Genomic DNA, 21,934 nt, shown 5'->3' on the forward strand with positions numbered 1-21,934 from the left:
AAAATCACGCTGACGTGTTATAAAACGCTTGATGCAGCACTTTATGAAACGCCAGGTTAAGGTCGCCGCGGAAACGTCCTGCCCCCTCGGTCCCATCCCGCTGTACGTGCTGTACGGCCAAAAAGGCAGCAGCTCGGTGATTGGCCAGGCCCGCTCCTGCTACGTGTACCAGTGGAAAGGGTGCAGGGGGTGGAGGCGCTCAGGCCCCAGATGGTGTGTCTCGCTAGAGCAGCTCTGTCTGTTATGAGGCCACAAAGCGGAAGCGCTTATTAAGACCTCTGCCCATTAATGGCGCCCCCTCAGGAGCCACTGGCAATTTTACACTTGGCTGGACTCTGATTCAGATGTCAGTGTGCTCATCCTTTAGACTTTCTCTCGGAGGCAGTGTGTGTGTACGCTCAGCTGAAGGATTGTGTGAGCCTCAGTCATTTTTCTTTTTGCCAAACTGCATTTTTTTTTGGGGGGGGGGGGGGGGGGGTTCATTCTCCCAGCACGGGACAAGGATCAGCAGAACTGACGTCAGGGATGATGTCACAGTGCTGACGCTGTCTGAACGCTAACCAGCTCTCCACCAGTCAGCTCTCGATGGAAACTCCACCACAGCCCTCCCCGGACGGTGTGTTTCGTAAGCTTGTTGCGTATGTTACCCGTGGCGCCCACCCTCCTCCCCTGGAAAATGCATCACGCGCTCAGGGTCAAGGCTGATTCTTTAGGCCTGCACGTTCCAGCTGGTTTATTATTAATAAGGTCAGAGGACACGCGTCCCAGTATGGAGTTATGTGGTTGCACAAGCACACGACATTTTAATAGATGACTCACAGTGCTGAATTATACCAACATCTTTATTTTAAAAGCACACACACACACACACACACTGTCCCACTGAAATGTATCAGACATCACGGGACAATATGCACCGCTGCAAGAAAGGTGGTGCACGTGATTCTGCAGCAGTCATCTGTTTCTGACTCCACCGACTGCCACTAGTGGCGTCACTATGGAAACACTCATCCTCACCCTGCGCCACACTTGTCCCCATCCGCCCGCCGTGCTCTGCTCGATTCTCTGCATCTCTACACTCTAACTGTGTAAATAGGTGAAGAAACACTGGAATTTCATCTGGAAATATAATGCTGGTGCAGATCTTCCATATCTACTGTAGCTCTGGCGGCTCTGGAGTGTATTTGTGTTCTAAGTGCACATTCTCACCAGAAGGGCTCCAGACGCCCTGCCAATAACACTGTCGACGGATGTTCTGTCATAGCTCATTAGCAAAAAGTCTCCAAATTAATTGCTCTGATCTCCATGGCTATGATGCTCTCGCCACTTCTGGTTGGAGGACAGGCTTGACGTCCTCAGCAGATGATGCAGGTCTTTGACTGAGCTGGTGGGGCAGCTGTAGGAGACAAAAGAAAAAGGAACCCGTTACGGCAACAAAAGAGCTTATATATTGTACCACATTGTTCTGTATAATAACTCTGTAATAATGAGTTTTTATATACACTAAAATGATTATTGACTGTACGAAGAAACAGACTCCGTTACCTTGCTTGGCTGCTGCAGTGGCGGCCGCCGCCTCTTCCTTCGCCTTCTTGGCCGCGTCCAGTTCGGCCACCTTGGCATCGTGGATCTCCTTCAGAGCGTTCCACTCCTTCCTGTTGTTCAGCAGCCGGTCCAGCATGGGCGTGATCTCCGGATGGAAGCGCGAGAACTCCTGCGAGCGACAGGGAAGGACGAAGTGACACCCCGAGCGAGCCCTCTGGTTTGTGGCCGATGTAGCTGATTTGGCTAAACCTGCGTTTGACCCCTGCAGGTCACCCCCAGGAAGTGCTGGCTAATTAAAATGGAGGACTCACCTTGTACACAAAGGAGCAGACAAAATCGATGAAACCGCACTGCAGTTTGGGTAATTCCTCTGATTTGTTCCTGTCCATCATGGGCTATGGGGATGAAAAAAAAGGTAACCATTAACAGGCACAATTCCAGACTTTTTCCCAAGTAAGCAGCAGAACATGATGCTACGTAATTGAAAATTGTAGCGTAAACCGAGTGTAAAGCGTGAAAACGTCCATTGTGACTCCATGATGGGCCCATGGTTATACCGCCCAGCTCCGTCATTTATCTCCATCGCTGGACCCCACCGCTGGATCTTACAATTTAAGGCCCCACCCCGGTTATCTTACAATTGGCTGCTGCTCCAGCACTGTCCTCTCCAGGTCGCCCTGCTCCCAGAACTCTGCAGCCACAGACAGCGCCACCTACAGGGGGAACACGGCCATCGTCACAAACGACCACCATCGGCCACAGACCGGCAACGTTTGATGATCCTTTGCGCAGAGACCTTTAACTTGTCTAATTGCTCTAAAAAATAAAACAACACCTTTGTGTTACTCAGAGTGCTGGAGATAAGTAGCTTAGCAGATAATAAAAGGCAATTAAGCTCTTGCTAATTAAATCCATGCAGAGGTGATTCAGCGAGTAATGGGATTTTTGTCTTTTTCGAAGCCGTACTGCATTTAAGAAAAAAAATAAATAATTGGACTCGTGATAATAATGTAAATATTAAATGCATAATGACACAAAATAATTAAGTGTAATTGTGAAACTATGTAATGACACAGAAGTGTTACCTTGCTCTGAATCTCCCAAGGTTTGGCAATAGCAGACAAATCACAGGCAGTCATCATCATCGCCCTGTTGAAAATCGGTAAGAACATGACATCCTGCGTTTTTTAACTTTACTGCGCAATGACTGTACAATGTGAATTTATTTTTGCTGGCTTCAGGGCCCCCCAGTCAGAGGTCATTCCTGCCCGTGACTGGCCATCCAGTAATGATATGCTTACATGGCATGAATACATATAATTCAGGAAATTATGTGAAATTACTGGTATGTAGAAATTCATGTAATTTGTTTGTTGTACATAGTAGTGTTGAAAGATAATTTAGAAATTATTTGTCCATTACAATAACAATAAATTGAACCAAATCCTGTCCAGACATTGTTTCTTGTTGTAAATGACTCTGGTAGCTGCAAATCTCTGTAAGTGATGGAATATCTTCATAATGTTGTGGCCAAAGGTTTTGGGACTGACACAAATACAAGGCTCTCTTTCACAAAGAGAGCCTTGAGGAGCACAAGGCTGGAGATCATTCTGTCATGCTGAAGGAGTTAGAATAGCAGAATGGGTGCTCTAATAGGAGGGTGATGCTTGAAATCATTGTTCTTCCTCTGTTAACCATGGTTACCTGCAGGAAACTCATTCAGTCATCATTGTGTTGCATAAAAAGGGCTTCACAGGCAGGATATTGCTGCTACTAAAACTGCACCTAACTCAAACATTTATCAGACCATCAAAAACTTCAAGGAGAGACTTTCAAGTGTTGTGAAGAAGGCTTCAGGGTCACCAAGAAAGTCCAGCAAGCGCCAGGACCATCTCCTAAAGATGATTCAGATGCAGGATCGGGGTGCCACCAGTGTAGAGCTAGCTCAGGAATGGCAGCAGGCAGGTGTGAGGGCATCTGCACACACAGTGAGGCGAAGACTTTTGGAGGATGGCCTGGTGTCAAGAAGGGCAGCAAAGAAGCCACTTCTCTCCAAAAAAAACATCAAAGACAGACTGATATTCTGCAAAAATACAGGAATTGGACAGATGAGGACAGGAGTAAAGTCGTTTCTTCTGATGAAGCCCCTTTCCGATTGTTTGGGGCATCTGGAATGTCGATTGTTTGGAGAAGAAAAGGTGGACGCTACCATCAGTCCTGTCTCGTGCCAACAGTAAAGCATCTTGAGATCATTCATGTGTGGGGCTGTGGGCTCATCCAAGGGAGTGGGCTCACTCACAAACTTGCCTAAAAACACAGCCATGAATAAAGAATGGTACCAAAACATCCTCCCACAGCAACTTCTCCCAACCATCCAAGAACAGTTTGGTGAAGAACGATGCCTTTTCCAGCATGATGGAGCAGCGTGACATAAGGCCAAAGTCAAAGTCAATTTTTGTGTCCATGGCCAGGAAACTCCCTGGACGTTAATCCAATTGAGAACTTGTCAATCCTTAAAAGGTGGGTGGACAATCAAAAACCCACAAATTCTGACAAACTGCAAGCACTGATTATGAAGGAATGGGTCGCCATCAGTTGATTGACAGCATGCCACGGCGAATTGCAGAGGTCTTGGAAAAAAAAGGCCATTGCTTCAAATATTGACTCTTTGCAATAAACTTGATGTAATTTTCAATAACACCACAGAAGCATCTGACAAAAGATCTAGAAACACTGAAGCAGCAAACCTTGTGATGACTGTACTTTATCAGCAACAATTTTACCTTGAGCTCCGATGGAATGCTGTGTTCACTAATGCACGTTTGCCACTTTATTGCAAAATGGTTCTATAATTATCAACAATCTTAGAACAGATGAAAACTTTTTCTTTGGTTAAATAAGCAATACAACTGGCCCAATTTAAACTATCTTGTGCCTCAGCAAATGTGAAGTCATTGACGATTTATTTGTTCATTTATTGTAATATTTTCTGTTCAAACTCACCTCATGTTTTTATGTAGAAAACAAGGACATTTCTAAATGTCTAATCTTCTGAATGGTAGTGTATGTTAAAATAGACTTACATGACTATCTCTTTCCTTGTAGTTTCCAGCATCATGTACTTGGTCCAATCATTCCAGTCTGTGTAGGTTTTAGACTGATCAACAATCTTCTGAAACATGGCCCTCTTTCTATCCAGAAGAGAAAATTGTGCCTTCAGAACATTTTCTTGCCTGGTGCAAGCATCCCCATCCATTTAAACTTGGCAAACAAATCGTGTACTCACTTAAAATACAGGGCGAGATCTGTGGCAATAATGGCAATATCCATTAAGTGGATGACTAGTTCGTGCTGACGTCGGTTGAGATTCTGGTAGATATTCAGGGCCTAGAATGGATAAAAAATTATCATCTACCTAACTACGTCTCATAAAATCCCATTACGTGGCCTGTGATGGCTTCTCTTTTTTTTAATATTCAGTCACTGGAGTATTTCATCTGTTTTGCCCATGGTTGTGTTTCCTATTAAGATTCTCGTGTTTACGCTGGGCCTTTGGTTCTGCGCCTGTCTGTTGTGTACTCTGTTCTCATTTCAATTTGAAATAATGCTTCTTCTGTTTGCTCCCCACTCTCTATTTACAAAAGGCCTTTATGCAGCAGAGGATGGAGACGTTAGACAGCTCCAGCATTGTAAAGCAGTAGGGTTGTAGTAGCCTAGTGGGTAACACACTCGCCTATGAAGAGCCGGGTTCGAATCCCGCTTACTACCATTGTATCCCTGAGCAAGACACTTAACCCTAAGTTGCTCCAGGGAGACTGTCCCTGTAACTGCTGATTGTAAGTCGCTCTGGATAAGGGCATCTGATAAATGCTGTAAATGTAAATGTAAAGCCAAGGAAGAAGAGAAGGTTCCCTGTTACAAACCATGACACCTTACACAGGGGCTACATTAGCTCTTTTAAAAAATCCTTTACAGATACAGTGTCTGAAACATCAGGGCACCTCCATGTCCATCATCCAACATACATATGCACAAACTCATCCACATCAGAGATTAGGAAGTGAAAGATGGCATACGGAATAGCGCCCTCTAACCTTCCACACTCACAGTAGTCCTAAGTACTTAAAGGCATTCTGAGTAGTCTTAAAAACAAAACGAATAAGTGATGCTCTCACTTCATCTCTCAGCAAAGTTTTGCCAAAATCCAGATGGTGTCTCTCCAAGATGGAGGAGCCGTGCAGCTTCGCCAGTGGGTTGCCAGACCTGTGGACAGCATCATTGAGGTGTGAGATGCAGGTATGGGGATCAGGGTGGGGGTGAGTCTGTCTAAGATGAGGGATGATTCAGAGTAAAGTAAAAAAAAATCTGAGCCTGTAATGGGACTTTGTTAGCCAAGGTTGAATTAAATGTGCTATGCACTGTAAATGTAATGATGCGGCAGGATTTTAGTGCCATACTTCATCTGATAGAGGTTGTTGGTACCCCTGTGGTCAATATCGTGACAGAATCCCGCAGTGACCATGGCCATGGCCTCCAGGTCAGTGTAGTATCTCCTTAAGTCCCCTGTCTGAGAAAACATCGGTCAGGATTAATAATAATAAAAAAAAGCAGGGAAGGGTTTCCCAGAGGCAGAGGTGCACCTGGGTCCCCGAACATCTGCGTCCCACCCCCTACCCGCCCCCCATTCGGGTCCATTGCGCTCGCCGGCGCATGATGGCAGCGTGGCGGGAGGCCGTAATGAATCCAGGCTGCTGCAGCTCCCCGACCCACTTCCTCTCTGACTCACCCATGAGCCAGCTAGTGTGATTAAGGCAAGCCTTTGGGTTCAGGAATGCGCTCGGTGCTATCCATTTTACACCAGATGTAGACCCTACTGAGCAATTTATTACATGCATGATGCTGCAAAATCCATCATATCCAAAATTGGTACATCACCAATTTTGCAAACAATGCAATTTTTTGGGGTGTAGTGTACACAGTATAAGAAATCTTACTTGTAACCATTAAGGTGCCGCACTGTACTCATGTGCTGACAGAAGCAAAAATACTATGCTATACTTCACCTTATAATTGTACCAAAACTGGAACAGGACTCACCATTAGCAGGGAAAACATGGTCTGGCCCACATTGAAGCCATGTCTCCAGTTGTGGTAGGTGATTCTCCTGTAGCCTTTACTGAGGGAGTACATGAACCTCACCAGGCTCTGCACAAATAGAGATCAGGACTAAAGCTTACATGATCAGACATGATTAAACAGTAAGATATTTACTCTGAAATGATTTATGCATGTAAGAATAGGTGGACAAATGTTGTTGTTATTTTTTTTTTTTTTTTACATCTACAGTATGCGGGAGAGGGTGGGCGGGGCAGATAAGATGAGGATGTGGGCAGTTCATGTCTAGGGTAATAATAGGTAAACTATGGTTTTTGGATTGCCTCCTGGTTTTCACTGCATTGGACTGCATTTTACATTAAGGCTGGGCATAATTAGACATGAACTGCCCACATCCTCATCTTATCTGCCCCGCCCACCCTCTCCCGCATACTGAACACTTGCGCCTCTCTGCCCTAATCACTTCTCTTCAATGCCCTGCACGACTACAATAAGACTTATCTGTGAACATACTCCTGCGCTTCTCATGCCAGATCTGAAGTGTGTTTGTCTTTGAAACATGTGGTGACATCTTAGATGTCTCTTTCTGTTTATCTGCCCGAGCCCTGCTCCTGCCTGGGTCTGTCTCTGCTGTTTGCTCTGTGATCTGTTTTTTGGGAGCCACATCCACCTTCTTTTATTATATTTCCATATAATAAAAATTTATATTGTTATTTACATAAATGGACTATTACTTGTATCCTAGTTCAGTTGCGTTTGCATAATTAGTCTCATCATTGTGTTATGATGTATAATGCTATAATGTATTTCTTTATTTCTTTAACTATTTATTTTTATTGTCAAGCTTGACTGTTGTCTGCTGATTTATTTCTTAATATGGCTGATAATATAATAAAAATGCGCATGAACCGAAACTGTTTACATATTTAGTTAAAGTGTCACCAAACATCAACTCAGACGGCTGTCCCACCTCACGTGGAATGTGAAACTTGTCCACCACCTTCAGGTCGTAGTACATCTTAATGCCACACTTGACGAGGTCCAGCTCAGAGTGCTCAAAGTCACAGAAGTGAAACTCCGCAATCTCTGCTTTTTTAGATTGTGGAAGAACTTCCCTCTGTGGGTATCGAAAGGACACAAAGGTATTAAAAGGATTGTTATTTTGAATTATGCTTTGAAAGGCATAGTTAATAAAAAGACTGTTGTACCAGGATTTCTTCAAGTTCATCTTCTTCACACTCATCTGGCTCTTTGCCGTATCGCTCACGTGTGTTCTAATAAATAAAAAAAACATGGGCTTTCAAAAGACTATGACAGAGAAGCAATAAAAAAAAAACATAAGCATGATCTCAAGAACTCACCAAAATATTCTGGATCTCATCCTTCCTGCACTTGACGTGGTACATGACCATGTCCTGAAAGATGTCTTTTCGGTTCTCCAGCTTATTCATCTTGTCGTAAGTGTCTGTGTTCAGAACTGACCAGCCAAGGAACTGCGTGAGAGACTGAAATAGTGACATTACAAAAAGATTAGAACCTTAATACTGTGCATCAGAATGCAAAACAGCAGTGCTTAAACACTTCATTCGGTTAATGCATTTCTTTCTTATTAACGCTGTAAATTGGTAATTTGCCTAAATTCAGGTCTGGAGAGTGTAGAACTCTGCCAATCACCTTTATAATATGCAAATTTGGGTACATGCCTGGAATACATTTGCAAAAAACAGAATTAATAAATTGCCATCCACATAAGAATAAATAGAGGGGGCTCTGTTTCATGACTTTTGAACTTTACTGCCATCTGCAGGATTGTAAGTGCTTCCACATCAATAATGCTACTGATTTGGATTTCAGTTTATAATACCTCCATTAATGCTTCGTCCATATCATCAAATGGTTTTCCATCCTTCCTGTTGTAAAATGTAGCCACACCCACAATCTCCTCTTTCTTGTTCACAATAGGAAGGGAGAGCACATTTTTGATGGTCCAGCCAGAATTGTCTAGAGGCTCTGTCTGGTGAGGGCGATAAGGCGGGACATTAAACACCAGTCTTATGGAAAACAATGCCTGTGGTACATATAATAAAAGTGCAATCAAGGATCCTTTCAACTGAGTAACAAATGAGTTCTCACTTGGAATTTAAAGAACTCATCCTGTGCTGCATTCATGATATTGCAGATCTGAAAGACAAAAGACAAAAGGGAAGACAGCAGATATATTTACTGCGATGGGGGTGGGGGGGGTGTCGTATTAATTACAGTGTCTACAGAGCCACCGTTATCCATCATGGCAGAGAGGGAATCCGCTCCGTTTTCCCCTGGCCTAACTGCTTGACGGCTCCATGATAAACTTTAATGGGTTTTTTGCCTGCGTGATTCCCAGGGCTGCCTCTGCAGGAAAAGGACAAAGCACACTGCACACACCCATATGCTATCATCAGTCTCTCACCAGTCCATTTTCAGCCACATAGGTGGGCAGTCCGCTGACCAGGGCCCAGTGGTCTTCCGGAGGACTCCTGGAAAAGTACATTATTGTGAGGCTTGTCTGAATTCACGTACCTTTACACACTCAAAACTTGTCACCAGAAACAGCTTGGTACTGTGTGTATATGCACATTGCTGCAAAAAAAGTTTGCATAATAAAGTTGATATAATAAAATAGATGTAAATCAGACACACTCTGGCAGAATTACTGCCAGACAAAAGATCCCAAAGGAAAAGAGGAAAGACATTCAGGAACACTTGAGAAACCAAGTCACTGACAGTATCTATCAGTCTTGGAAAGATTACAAATGTAAAATTTCTAAAGTGAACCACGGTGAGAGACAGTATTCTCAAGTGGACCGATGGTGGACAATTCCAGAAACATTTAACCTACAAAACAAAAAACAGCCCCAACTACTCTTCCAAGACGTGATGTTTTTTTACTTCCATTAAAAAGTCCTTAAATAGAAACATGTCATTTATAACACACATATATATATATTTAAGTCCTTAAATTAGTTTGATCTAAAATATTTAGTTCGACAAATTATTTTTCACAGCACTGTGTAAATTTGAAAAATGTGAACTTTTTGTAACCTACGGAATGACTTTAATGTCCTCCTTGCCGTGCAAAATGTAATCAATCACTTTGTAGAAGATCACTTCCTGAAAGCAGAGCAATGGAAATATTGATTTAGATTTACAGAACAGGCCTCCTCAAATCTGCAGGCTTCTGGAGTACAACAGATCAGGTGTCACTCACCCTGCCATCAGGGGTCTTTGGTCCATCATAAGGAGGGACCTCTCCCATCAGCACCGGCCAGAGGTCAAAGAACTCCTGTAGGCGAGCGGCATTAAATTACCCATACTTTTATTTCATTCCATACACATTACGTTTTTCTCATCTGCATATGTGTATTCTGCTGTTCAACTTTCACCTTGGTCTTGGTCATGTCCAGGAGGCCGACCGAATAGCGGTCGCAGTTGAGGAACGCTCGCACTGTGTAAAGGGCCTTGTGGAACTGCCTCTCAATGTCGGTCAGTTCCTCAAACACTTTGCTGGCCGACCACAGAAGCACCTACATGAACAAAAGAAAGTGACAAAATTCGCTTGAAGATTGAATTATTTCGCTTTTTTATATTCTGATAGCTTCTGTGTTACAGTCGTGGCATCATTAAATTGCGATGTTTGTGCTTTACCCCTTGTTTACAAGGATATGGTAACATTTTGTTCTGAGATGTTCTGCAAGATGAACCCACCTGACCTCTTCTCGTCTCACAGTTATGCAGATAGCTCAGGTGAAAGACGCGCAGGATCAGATTGGCGAAGTTGAGGTACTTTTGCAGGCTCTGGTAAAGACAGCAGCATTTTATAACCTCAAGCCTCTCGAGACTAGAACTAAATGAGTTTCCATCCTGCCACTGATGTTTCCTTTAGTGGAATATTTCTGGCTAAGAAGAGCAGTACCTCTTCATCTTCTTTGGTGAAGTGCGGCCCATCGATCTTGTTCACTGCCATAACGACGGCCACCATGTCTTTGCCGTTCATGATGGGGGTGGCCAGGACATTCTTGGTCGTGTATTCCGTCAAGGTGTCCACAAAGTCACTGAAGTGGCTGTCCTATTGGAGGCAAACAAACCAAATATACCCAATGAGGAGGCATATGAAAAAAGGCCATGCTGTTGCTAAGCATGTTCACTAATTTCACATTTACTTGGACAGCCAATATGCATGATACTATGCAAATATGGTACCAAGAAAAGCACATACAATGACTTTTACAAATAATTATTTAATATGAATATTGTCATAAGTGTCTGTACATCATGCACTGAATTGACCAAGTAATACATCCAGTACTCAGGGATCCTGTGTGATACACAAGAACCCAAAGTGCTCTTTAGACATATTTGAACATGCCGAATGGAGATCCCTGATTGTTTCAAATCAGATAACCCAAAAAATTCTCCACAAACATTGTTTTTTTCCCCCCAATATATCAGATTCACAATGGTCCAATCTGGCAACACAGAATAGTGAAACCCATGCTACCTGAAATTTTATATCCAGATATTATATTATAATATTAGAGATGCAAAAAAACATGTATGGGTTGTGATGGTTGAATCATGGTAATGTATTGGAAATGAGAAGAACAGAAAGAAAATGGAGGAGAAGAAAGCCATGTAATAAGTAATGATGGAAGAAACACATTATTAAAGTATGCTGTTTGTGTGTAACAAAGGCCTAGTTAGGATAGTCACTTGTCTCCAATAGATACCTGCTAGTAAACCAGTCCTGTCTTGTTTTGTCTTATTTGTCCCATAATGGTTTAGAAGAGTAAACAGCGTGAACAGGTCATCACTTTGGATTGTAGTTGCCTACTGGAAAAGTTCCCAACATTTAGTGCAAACGCAAAAAAAAAAAAAAGTAAATCCTACTATTCCGCTGACTGGGAGAACACGTCTTTACGGCTCTGACCTTTCAAACTAATCCAGGATCGCTCTAATTCAGGCGAGATTAGAAGCCTTTATCCCCCCCACCGGCCCCATAGGCCCCTCTGCCACCAGCCAGGAGGAGACAGCCGACAGGATGAATCTCTCTCTGTTCGGCCGCAGTACACTAATGGAGCTCCAAGTGTACGTTACACTGCAGCGAAATTAGAGCCCAAGTGAAGGTGACTTTCACCTCCAGTCTGCAAACGGGTGGATCCAGTCGGTCAGTTCAAGTGGAATTGTTGCACATTGATTGTCTCTGTGTTTACTCTGGGGGGGGATTCTGGGTTTATGTAGACTGAAAACCATTTCAGGGCTGCTGACTGTAAAGACCAAGCGTAATATCCTTTTACCGTCTGCTCCAAAGGTTTTATGAACGTTACAATAATTACAACCAGCTAAGCAATGCAGTCGGTTCAAACCATCTAATCTTACACGGCCACAGTACATGCAAAAACATGCAGATTAAATTCTATTTGGGTGGTTTCTTAGCAAAGCATTAAATCAAGAGCTATGATAAATAGAACAATTAATAATGATGATTTAAAAACGAAAGCCTGCCACCTAGAGGGGAAATATCTCATTTTATCCACAGACCACATAGATAGAGTGACCCCCGCAGGGAGAGGCCTAAGATGATACCTTGGTAACATCAGGCACATTGACCATCTTCTTGGTGGTGGCCACATGCCCGACGATGCCCATGTCCAGAGGGTAAACAATCTCGCTGTCTGGAGCCACCAGGCAGTCTTCCAGCGTGGCGTCCTTGTTGACGTTGAAGAGCCGCGTGGCCAGCTCGGCCGTGCCGTTACGCTGCCGGTACATGAAGAGGCTCATGGCGTCGGCGCGGAGCATGAAGCTCAGGTGGCGCATCAGGTTGAACATGGCCCTCTCCATCTGCAGGTTGTCCTGCATCTCCCGGATCAGGTCGAACACGATCTCGCTCTCCTCCACCGAGCTGAGGGCATGGAAAGCGCTGGTGTTCACGGCCGTGGTCTTGCTGCTCAGCAGGTCGGAGATGATCTTTGGACGAAACTTGGCGTCGTAGTACTCCTTGGCGAAGGCCGGGTTGCTGTCCAGAAACTGTTCAGCCACGTTTTTGTCCACTTGCGTCATTCTTGTGACGGGTAAGATTTCACCTTCCCCAGAACTTGTCCAGAGAGCCGAGGCTGCTCCCCTGCTTCTGCTTTATCCCTCTGTCTCCTGCACGTCCAAAGGGGGCAACTGAGAAAGAATGAGGATTACCTGGATTGTTTTAATCAGACATGCATGCTCATAATCCTGCATCCAATTATAACCTGGGATTATGACATCTAGGTAGATCGTCACACTTGATTATTACTGAAAGAAATTAACTACACTTGGATGTGACCTAATGATAAAAATATAATTTTTTATCATATTTTAAGTGTGTGTGTGTGTGTGTCTCATTCTTTGTTTTATGGTATCACTCCAGCAACTAGTAAATCTCTTAGTACGCCAATAATACTTTGTAATCACATAGCAATAAACCAGGGATATGTTCATTTGTTAATTAACAACCATCCTGCTGGTCCTCCATGTGTGTTAAGAGTTACATTTCTGCTGATTTCATGTGCATGTCATCTTCCTTCCTTCTTCCTTCCATCAGTGCAGTTTTTGACCACAGTGTGGCTGCTGACTGGACATTCTTGGGTGGTGGACCAGCACCACACCAACTGCCCACTATGACGTCAGCACCACTTCAGCCGAGCTGGGGCCCTTTGGTCATACCAATAAATGACAACCTGATTGATCAGGTTCAGACATAATATCGAGCGGATCTGAGAGTGGCAAAGGGGTGTCTCTAATAAAGTGGCCGGCGAGTGTTCCATACATGTAAAATTGACGCAACATGACAATATTCCTTTAATGCAACGTATAAAATCAACAAGTTTTTTTGCCATCGGGTTAGAAGAGTTTCTGTTCTCCACTGGTTACGTGTCATGTGGTATTGCTGGTAAAACGCGACACGCGACGCGCGCAACTACGTTCGTGGACCCGAATAAAGTGAACTCAACCCGGGCAAAGGCGGACGTCGCGACCCCCCGGAGCCGCCACGCTCCCACCGGCCGCGGTAAAGGAGTGGAGTCGGGGGCGGGCGAGCAACGCGGAAGTCGGGCAGCGGGGGCCGGGCGGCTTGTCGCGGACAGGTAGCTTCCCGTCGGCCCCATGTGACAGAGAGGCGGTCCGCGCCCGCCTCGCAGCGCCACAAGCGGATCCGGCTCGGTTCAACGCCGCAGGCTGCCGCCGGGGAGGGGAGGGGAGGCTCCAGCGATGGTCGCCTGGCCGGTGGCGGGAGTCTGAGCGCGGCTGACGGTGAGTGAAGTCGCCGGGGTGCAGCGGCGGGGATCGAAACGAGACGAGAGACATTTTTCTTTTTTTTTTTTTTTTAGGGAGGGAGGGGGGTTGGCGAACGCAGAAAACTGTACACGTTGCACGGTTCAGAGAGAGGGGTTCCCTCCTGCGAGTTTCATTTATTTGTTTTTTTTTTAAACTTGGGCTAAAATATCATAGCCTTTAACCTTTGCCAAGGAGATGTGATCTAGTTTCCATTCAGAATCTGACCCCATGTGGGATAAAACGCACGCAATCCGTCTCCTACTTTCAGATTAGGAAACACTATGGCAAGCCAATTGGTTATTTAATGTCAAGAATAAAAAAAAAAATAGCGCTAAGATTGGGCTGGTCAAAAACAGCCAGGGATCAGAATTCTGCCTACTCAATGCTAATTTATGACTAGTAAAAATTATAGTTATCCTTAACATGACCAGTTTATACTATTGGCAATGTAGCTATTAGTATTAATCTAATACTGTTTTTCTGTAATAAAACCAAACCAATTTTACTCAATAACAAAGAGCTGTTCAATAATTCCTTTTGTTGGTTTGCTTATTTAAAAAAAGAAAAAATGGTAGTAAAAGATTTTGTTTGTACTATTAAAAGATGTACTGGCTTGCCATAGATTCACATGGCTACTGCTTGCAGGAAATAAAATAGTAAAGCATGACTTATGAGCAAGGCATATATATTAGTTCTTCTTATTCCAGTAGTAATCAGTTTGGGGCATTTTTTTTACCGTTACCAGAAGTAGAATAGTTATAATGTTAGTCTTTGTCAAGGTTTTCTTGATTTTCTTGTCCCAAATCGCTAATCCTAAAATTGTGAGTTAATCCTTTCGACCCTTTCCTTTTCAGCGAGAGGTCGGTGAGCAGGGTGGCTCTGGGTGGGTGCTCTGCGTCACTGTGTAGAGCACATGGAAGAACAATGAACAGTTATTACTGAAGGACAAACTGTTATCCCCAGTAGGTAATCTAATATTCATACTCGAACGTAATTATACCCACTGGTTTGAATGAGGTCCTCTTTTTGCTGCGCGACCCACGTAGCCTGGGTTATGCCACGCCGCCACACTGGCCTCATTGTTGTTGAAGTGGGTTGGGGCGGAAGGGGGTAATTTCAGCAGCAGTTTTAGGTTGGTTTTTTTTTTTGCTTAGCATGGAAAGCATTTGGCTTAAGCTTGTATGGACGGCCTACGAATAGTGTGACTTTGTCCAGCCGGATCTTACAATGGGCCTAATTCAAAAACACTGTCATTAAGCTGGTTCGTGTTTCATTGCACGGCTCGAAATCTAGTCATATTTCAACATATAGAAATGTATACATTTCACTCAGGGGGCTTTTTGTAATATAGTAGGTTGCGAAATCAGACATTTGAGATTTATGTTTAAACTGGTTCACTTTTAATAAGAACACTTTTCATGGCCGTAGGTCATGGCTCTTTTGCAAGACTTCAATGCATTTTATAATCAGCTAATTGATCAGAGACCTGAACATGTTTATCAAACCAATAGCAGTGACCAGGGGTCAAATTTCATCATTTTTCCCTGTGGGTTAATGATTTGCCTGGTTCAATATTTTGTAGAAGTGTAGAGCGTTTTAAGTCAATCGTGATGATCTTGTTAGCAATCATTAAAAAAAAAAAAAAGCTTTCTCCATGAAGGGCCTCAAGAAATCTAATTAGTTGTACAATTGCTTTAATTATCGCCAGTAAATGAATAAGTAAGTTAATAAATAAATAAAAGTATTTAGAATTTGGAATTTTAAACCGAATTGATTTTCCCTGCAGCTCTAAAATGAATGAATGAATGAATGAATGAATGACTGTTAGTTTCAGAATTATGAAACACATTGGGGGGCGGGTTTGGGGGATCTGCTGATGCCAGTGCTGCGTCCTACGTTCTTGCAAGAGGACAGCCTGAGGTCAGCAAGAATACAGTATCTCGTACAGGATGTTCATGCCGATAATGATCTTTCCCAAACACGGCATCTGGTAAAATATTGTCAACCCTTAATCGTTTTATTAAACCGGGCCTGCTATTTATGACCACGTTGCTTTCGAGCTCTGCTACCTGCCTGTGATTTCCCAATTTGCACCACGACCTCCTGGGACGTCTTGGTTGTGATGATCCTATTTGCTTTTAACTCGGTGCAAATTTGTCTTTTCATCTTCTGAACAGCCGATGCATATGCCGCTCTCGCTTAATGAGCGACTGCGCACGCCATCTGTTGCTTTTACACCATTCACACTTTTGCTGGCTGCGCAACTCGCTGGATCTGCAACGCATTTATCAATTTAATTCAGTGCATTATCCGGTGAGGATGCTTTCGTTTCATTCTTTTCTTTCATAGAATAACATGCAGCTGGGCTAATTGTGCCATAGGGGATTTAGCCAAAAAATGTCAGGAACGATCTGTACTTGGTGTGTGTGTGTATATATATACATATATTCATAATCCACAATATATGATTGATATTCCATTCATTACCGCGCTCTTGCCAATCCTGACGTCTTCATCCAGACCAAAGAAGCATCTTCATCTGGTCACGGCTGGTTGGGTGCCATATGAATCTAATGAATAACGTTCCTGTATAGGTTTCCCACGCAGACTGCGGCTTCACAGGACCTTTAGTCCTCTGCATGATGTTTAACTTGATATTAATCTGACTCAGCACACCATATATTACACTGTGTAGGTTTTCTCCCGAGGACCAGAAGTCCCGCCGCTGTCTTGAGATCTGATTGCAGTTGAAGGCGCTGGGATTTGTTTTACTTGGTGTACGATTGCTATTGGTAGTGGAAGAGTATCACAAGCCATAAAGATAACCCTTAAGTCAATGTTTATTCTGAAGTGCCTGCTTATGTTACTCATTGTAGCTTTTTAACTGTACGCTCAGCAGAACACCATCACCTGCATAATCCTCCGTCATTATATTGTGTATATAAATTTATATCTTCCAGAACGGCAAGGTTGGTGTCTCCAACATGTCCAGAAATGACCTCAGTCCAGCAGTGGAAGACAGCGCGGAGGGTTGTCCCTACGTGCCGTTTGCGCTGGAGGAATGGGAGCGGGAGGAGGAGACCTGGAAGAATCAGGCGAAGAGGCGAGTGAAGAAGCAGTTCGCCTGCAGCGCGGCCCGAGCCAAGTCTCTCTTCCTGGACTCTGTGCCCATCCTGAAATGGCTTCCGCAGTACCAGCTGAGAGACTGGATTCTGGGAGACATGATGTCGGGCCTGATTGTTGGCGTGCTGCTGGTACCCCAGTCCATCGCCTACTCCCTGCTGGCCGGCCAAGACCCCATATACGGCCTGTATACCTCCTTCTTCGCCGGCATTATCTATGCCTTCCTGGGCACCTCTAGGCACATATCGGTCGGCCTTTTTGGCGTTCTGTGCCTACTGGTTGGGCAAGTGGTGGACAGGGAATTGGCGGTGGCCGGCTACCCTTCGGAGACCAGCCTGAACGATACCAATGTGAACTCGACGGTGGGTTTCGATTGTGACCGCAGCTGCTACTCCATCATTGTTGCGGCCACAGTCACCTTCACTGCAGGCGTCTTCCAGGTAAGAACTAACATGATTATGTCATGTCTTACGCAGAATTTCTTTCTTCAGTTTGCATTGCCATTGCATTTTAGTGCATCTCAATTTTTTTTTTCCACATTTTTAATTATATTAAATTGAATGTTTTAATATAAAAGGTATACCTTCATGTATGCACAATTAAAATTATTTTTTGTTTTATGTTGATGCTTATGGATGATAGATCATGAAAAGTATCTGGACATAGTATCAGTATTATTAGGATATTCCTTGGAATCACAATACTGAAATATCTATTTATACTGTCAGTACTACGGGGTGGGCCATTTATATGGACACACCTGAATAAAATGGGAATGGTTGGTGGCATTGAACACATTTTATAAGTGGTCAGAAACTTGTAAATAACTCATGAAAGAATAAAGTTACGTTAAAACCAAGCACACCATTGTTTTTCTTAAGAATTTACCAATAAATTTGATGTCACATGACCCTCTTCCTATTGAAAAAAACAAAACTTGGATCCAATGGCTGACTTCAAAATGACCACTATGGTCACCACACATATTGAAAAGTTCCCTCACATATACTAATGTGCCACAAACAGGACGTTAATATCACCAACCATTCCCTTTATATTAGGGCGTATCCATATAAATGGCCCACCCTCTAGTTGCAATCGACATGATAAATTAATTAATTTTTACATTTCTCTTCAACCTGTGCTTTTAGGTATTGATGGGTCTTTTGCAGGTCGGCTTCATCTCAGTCTTCTTGTCCGACTCGTTGCTCAGCGGCTTTGCCACAGGAGCCTCCCTCACCATCCTCACCTCCCAGCTGAAGTACTTCCTGGGTCTCAAACTGCCACGTGCCCAAGGCTGGGGCTCACTCATTAAGACCTGGATCAGCTTACTGCAGAACCTGGGCCAGACCAATTACTGTGACCTCATCACTAGCGTCTTCTGCCTACTGGTTCTGGTACCTAGCAAAGAGTTCAACGATCGCTTTAAGAGCAAACTCAAGGCTCCAATTCCATTTGAGCTCTTTGTGGTTATTATCGCCACTTTGGCTTCTCACTTTGGACATTTCCACGAACGCTTTGGCTCTGACATTGCTGGTGAGATTCCCACTGGCTTCATGCCACCTCAGCTTCCTGCCTGGACCCTCATCCCTAACATTGCCATGGATGCCTTCTCCATAGCCATTGTGGGATTTGCAATCACTGTATCCCTATCAGAGATGTTTGCGAAGAAGCACGGCTACACGGTCGATGCTAATCAGGAGATGTACGCCATTGGCTTTTGCAACATCTTGCCAGCGTTCTTCAGGAGCTTCACTACCAGCGCCGCCTTGACCAAGACTTTGGTGAAAGAGTCCACGGGCTGCCATACCCAGTTGTCCGGGCTGGTGACCGCTCTGGTCCTGCTTCTTGTGCTGCTGCTGATTGCACCCGTCTTCTACTCGTTGCAGAAGTAAGTGCGCGGATTCCTACATTATCCTGTGTCCATAGACTTCTGTTTGGTCAACACCATTTTTCCCACAATGTGTCTCTTTCAGCTGTTCCAGAACTAAAATGGTTAATAATTCCCCAGGACCAGTTTCAAGACCACTTCTTAGAAACACCTTTAATGATTTTCCACGTAGACTTTTTTTAATTCAGTTTTGAAGGCTTATTATAATAAAATGTTCATGCATGATGTCTGTGTGGTTTTATGTGTTCTCATTGGTCTCTCAATCTGCTGTTTTTTCCAGGTGTGTGTTAGCAGTCATCATAGTTGTGAACCTACGTGGGGCCTTAAAAAAATTCGGTGACATTCCTTCCATGTGGCGTGCAAATCGTGTTGACACCATGATCTGGCTGGTGACCATGGCCACCTCGGCCCTAATAAACACTGAACTGGGCCTACTGATTGGGGTGCTGGTGTCTGCGTTCTGCGTTCTGGACCGTACTCAGAGAGCCTCCGCCTACCAGCTGGCTAGAGCCGAGCATAAGGATCTTTACAGCAACCCCAAGCATTACAAAGGCCTGCAGACACACCCAGGGGTTGCCATCTTTCGTTACGAAGCACCGATCTACTACGCCAACCAGGCTCTGTTTAAAAAGGCGCTGTACTCCGCCGTGGGCCTGGACCCCCTAAAAGAGAAGGCCAGACTCAAGAAGCAGAGAAAGCTATCAAAGAAACAGCAGCCAGCGAAGGGGTCTGGAGACCCAGAGGCTCATGTCACCGACGCGGAGTCCTCCAGAGTCTTCCTGCCGCGCTCCATCAGCTTCCACAGCCTGGTGATCGACTGCAGCCCTGTGTTGTTTCTGGACACCGCGGGCGTCGGTGCCCTGAAGGAGGTCCGAGCTGATTATAAGGAGGTGGGGGTGCGCGTGTTGTTGGCACAGTGCAGCCCTTCTGTGATCAGCTCCCTGGAGAGGTGTGGCTTTTATGACGAGAAGAGCGAGAACAAAAAAATACTGTTTTTCACCATATGTGACGCCGTGCAGTACGCACAAAGCTTGCCCGCTCAGAACGGCAACTGTGAAAGCGTTTGTTAAATTATATTTTTCATACAGTTGTGGGTTCTCAGTATTAACATCAGTGCCTGTAACATGCAGTGCGGTCGTTGTGCCTTTTAAAAATGCTTTGGATTTATAAAATGTATTATTATTTTTTTTTTGTCTGGGAAAGAAAGTTACCTCTCTGTTACGTTTTAACAGAATATTAGATCTCAAGTCCAAATGAATTTGTGTCTAACGCAATACTTAAAGCAGGAAATATATCTAAAACTATTGACGTATATATATGTAATTTATATATAATTTTTTTTTTTTGTATTTTATGAAATGTTGTATAAGCGTTGCCAGATTCGTTTTTAGCGATAGGCCAACCAAAATGTTTTTAGCTTGACATTATCTTGTGATTTCTTAGCAAACTATGCACATATGCAACTATGCACAAATACTTTATGCATCTCCCAAATACCTCTGATTTTAAACTAGTTTTTTAAGTTTATAAGTTTGACACTTTAACAATATTTTTTAGGTCACAGTTCCAGAGTTATCCTTTATCCGCATTGATTCCTGTGGGCAGATTTCTGACCAAAAGGAGATGTTTGAGTCTGCCCTGCTCTTCTGCTGGTGTACAGTAGTTCACGGTGGGTGGGTGGAGCTGAGATTAGGGGAATTGGTTCAGGTTGTTTGACCAGTGGGGCAGGTTTGGACTGTGAATGTTGTGAGATGGTAAACACGCATGCAGTAACTCACTGAAGCGCTCTGTAGCTGTCACGGTAACTAATCTGGGATGGGTGTAGGTTATGAACTGCACCTTGGAAATTATACTTAAGCTACTGGAGACAATCGCAGCATTCTATCACTTTTCTTATTTTTTTCTTCATTTTATTATTCCAACAAAGACTACTCACGACCAAATGCCGTTGTCAGTGTTCATGATAGGTAGCTTTTGTCGCTGAATAAGATTCTATACAGTTGCCATGTAGGTTGTACTGCCAAACTCGTGTGTTCTGCTTTCTAGAACAGTAGGTGTGGTTAGTGTGGTCAGTTGCAGTGTGGAAAAACCTGCTCAGAGGCCGCCTGCCAGTGTTGCTTTTAAAGGATGTGTCTGGGCAGGAAACAGACCATACCCTGGCTCTACAGGTACAGAATACATGGTTTTTAATTCATTCACCCAAAGGGACTTGGTTCCAGCTCAGCTCATTAATGAATGTTTCAGCCTCTTTACGTGCATCCAATACTGTTTGTGTTCGTCACACTGTTTCGGACCCACTGCTGTATTCTGCATTGTGTTTTTCTTATTTATTAACATTCCAAAATGGTTTAAAAGGTCCAACGCTCCATTATTGTAACTAACTGTATCAGTTTTAATCTAGTCAGATGGGTATATGGACAATTTGTTCTCTGTTTGATGACTTCAAGACAAATCTGCCACAAATACATATATTTTACTATCAGGCTATAGAAATGTTTAATTTTATGACTTCAATTTTAATGGACAATAAAGAATGTCATTTAAAATGTTTTTGTTGTGCCAGCTGTGACAATCAAATTATACTTAAATGCAATAAATTATATATTAACATCAAATAATGTTCTGTTTCTTTATAAAGTAGTAATTATATCAGTCATATACACACCTTCCACTACCTGTTGTGCACATGAGAACACCTGGCCAACAGTCCCACAATCCTTCATCATGCCTGAAATTAGTGGTCCAGCCATACGGATGCACTTTTACGTCAGCGCGTGAACTGAGGTTGGTGTTTGGGAACCACTGGCCTGCTTATCTGCACTTTCAAAAGGATTCATTCTTCCCAATCCAGTTCTTTTTTCAGGCTTCTGCAGATTGAATGGAAAACCTTGCTGCACACGGAGGCTAAACCTGGCAACA

The 21,934-nt window shown here is 43.7% G+C and overlaps 2 protein-coding genes across 4 annotated transcripts; one reads left to right on the top strand and one right to left on the bottom strand.

Annotated features, from left to right (window-relative positions):
* Positions 1-824: 824 nt before the first annotated feature.
* On the bottom strand, positions 825-12,877 carry pde6a (phosphodiesterase 6A, cGMP-specific, rod, alpha). Its single transcript, XM_028959438.1, has 22 exons — positions 12,283-12,877; positions 10,613-10,765; positions 10,405-10,494; positions 10,083-10,223; positions 9,908-9,982; positions 9,746-9,810; positions 9,110-9,176; positions 8,794-8,841; positions 8,525-8,674; positions 8,022-8,165; positions 7,869-7,934; positions 7,631-7,777; positions 6,643-6,750; positions 6,003-6,112; positions 5,721-5,808; positions 4,832-4,932; positions 4,629-4,736; positions 2,631-2,694; positions 2,184-2,258; positions 1,857-1,940; positions 1,546-1,714; positions 825-1,396 (listed from the first exon to the last, which is right to left on the bottom strand). Exons 1-22 carry the CDS (start codon positions 12,754-12,756, stop codon positions 1,356-1,358), a joined length of 2,568 nt encoding a protein of 855 aa, XP_028815271.1. The 5' UTR covers positions 12,757-12,877; the 3' UTR covers positions 825-1,355.
* Positions 12,878-13,669: 792 nt separating this feature from the next.
* slc26a2 (solute carrier family 26 member 2) lies at positions 13,670-21,633 on the top strand. Of its 3 annotated transcripts, none has more exons than XM_028959443.1 (5): positions 13,670-13,977; positions 14,856-14,967; positions 16,962-17,564; positions 18,276-19,015; positions 19,296-21,633. In XM_028959443.1, exons 3-5 carry the CDS (start codon positions 16,986-16,988, stop codon positions 20,083-20,085), a joined length of 2,109 nt encoding a protein of 702 aa, XP_028815276.1. In that variant the 5' UTR covers positions 13,670-13,977; positions 14,856-14,967; positions 16,962-16,985; the 3' UTR covers positions 20,086-21,633. The 3 variants fall into 3 exon arrangements, with proteins under 3 accessions (XP_028815276.1, XP_028815275.1, XP_028815274.1); XM_028959442.1 differs by having other exon boundaries at positions 14,856-14,963; XM_028959441.1 differs by lacking the exon at positions 14,856-14,967.
* The last annotated feature ends 301 nt before the right edge of the window (positions 21,634-21,934 follow it).

Source organism: Denticeps clupeoides, chromosome 18 (genome assembly GCF_900700375.1).
Source record: "Denticeps clupeoides chromosome 18, fDenClu1.1, whole genome shotgun sequence".
In the NCBI taxonomy this organism is placed as follows: domain Eukaryota; kingdom Metazoa; phylum Chordata; class Actinopteri; order Clupeiformes; family Denticipitidae; genus Denticeps; species Denticeps clupeoides.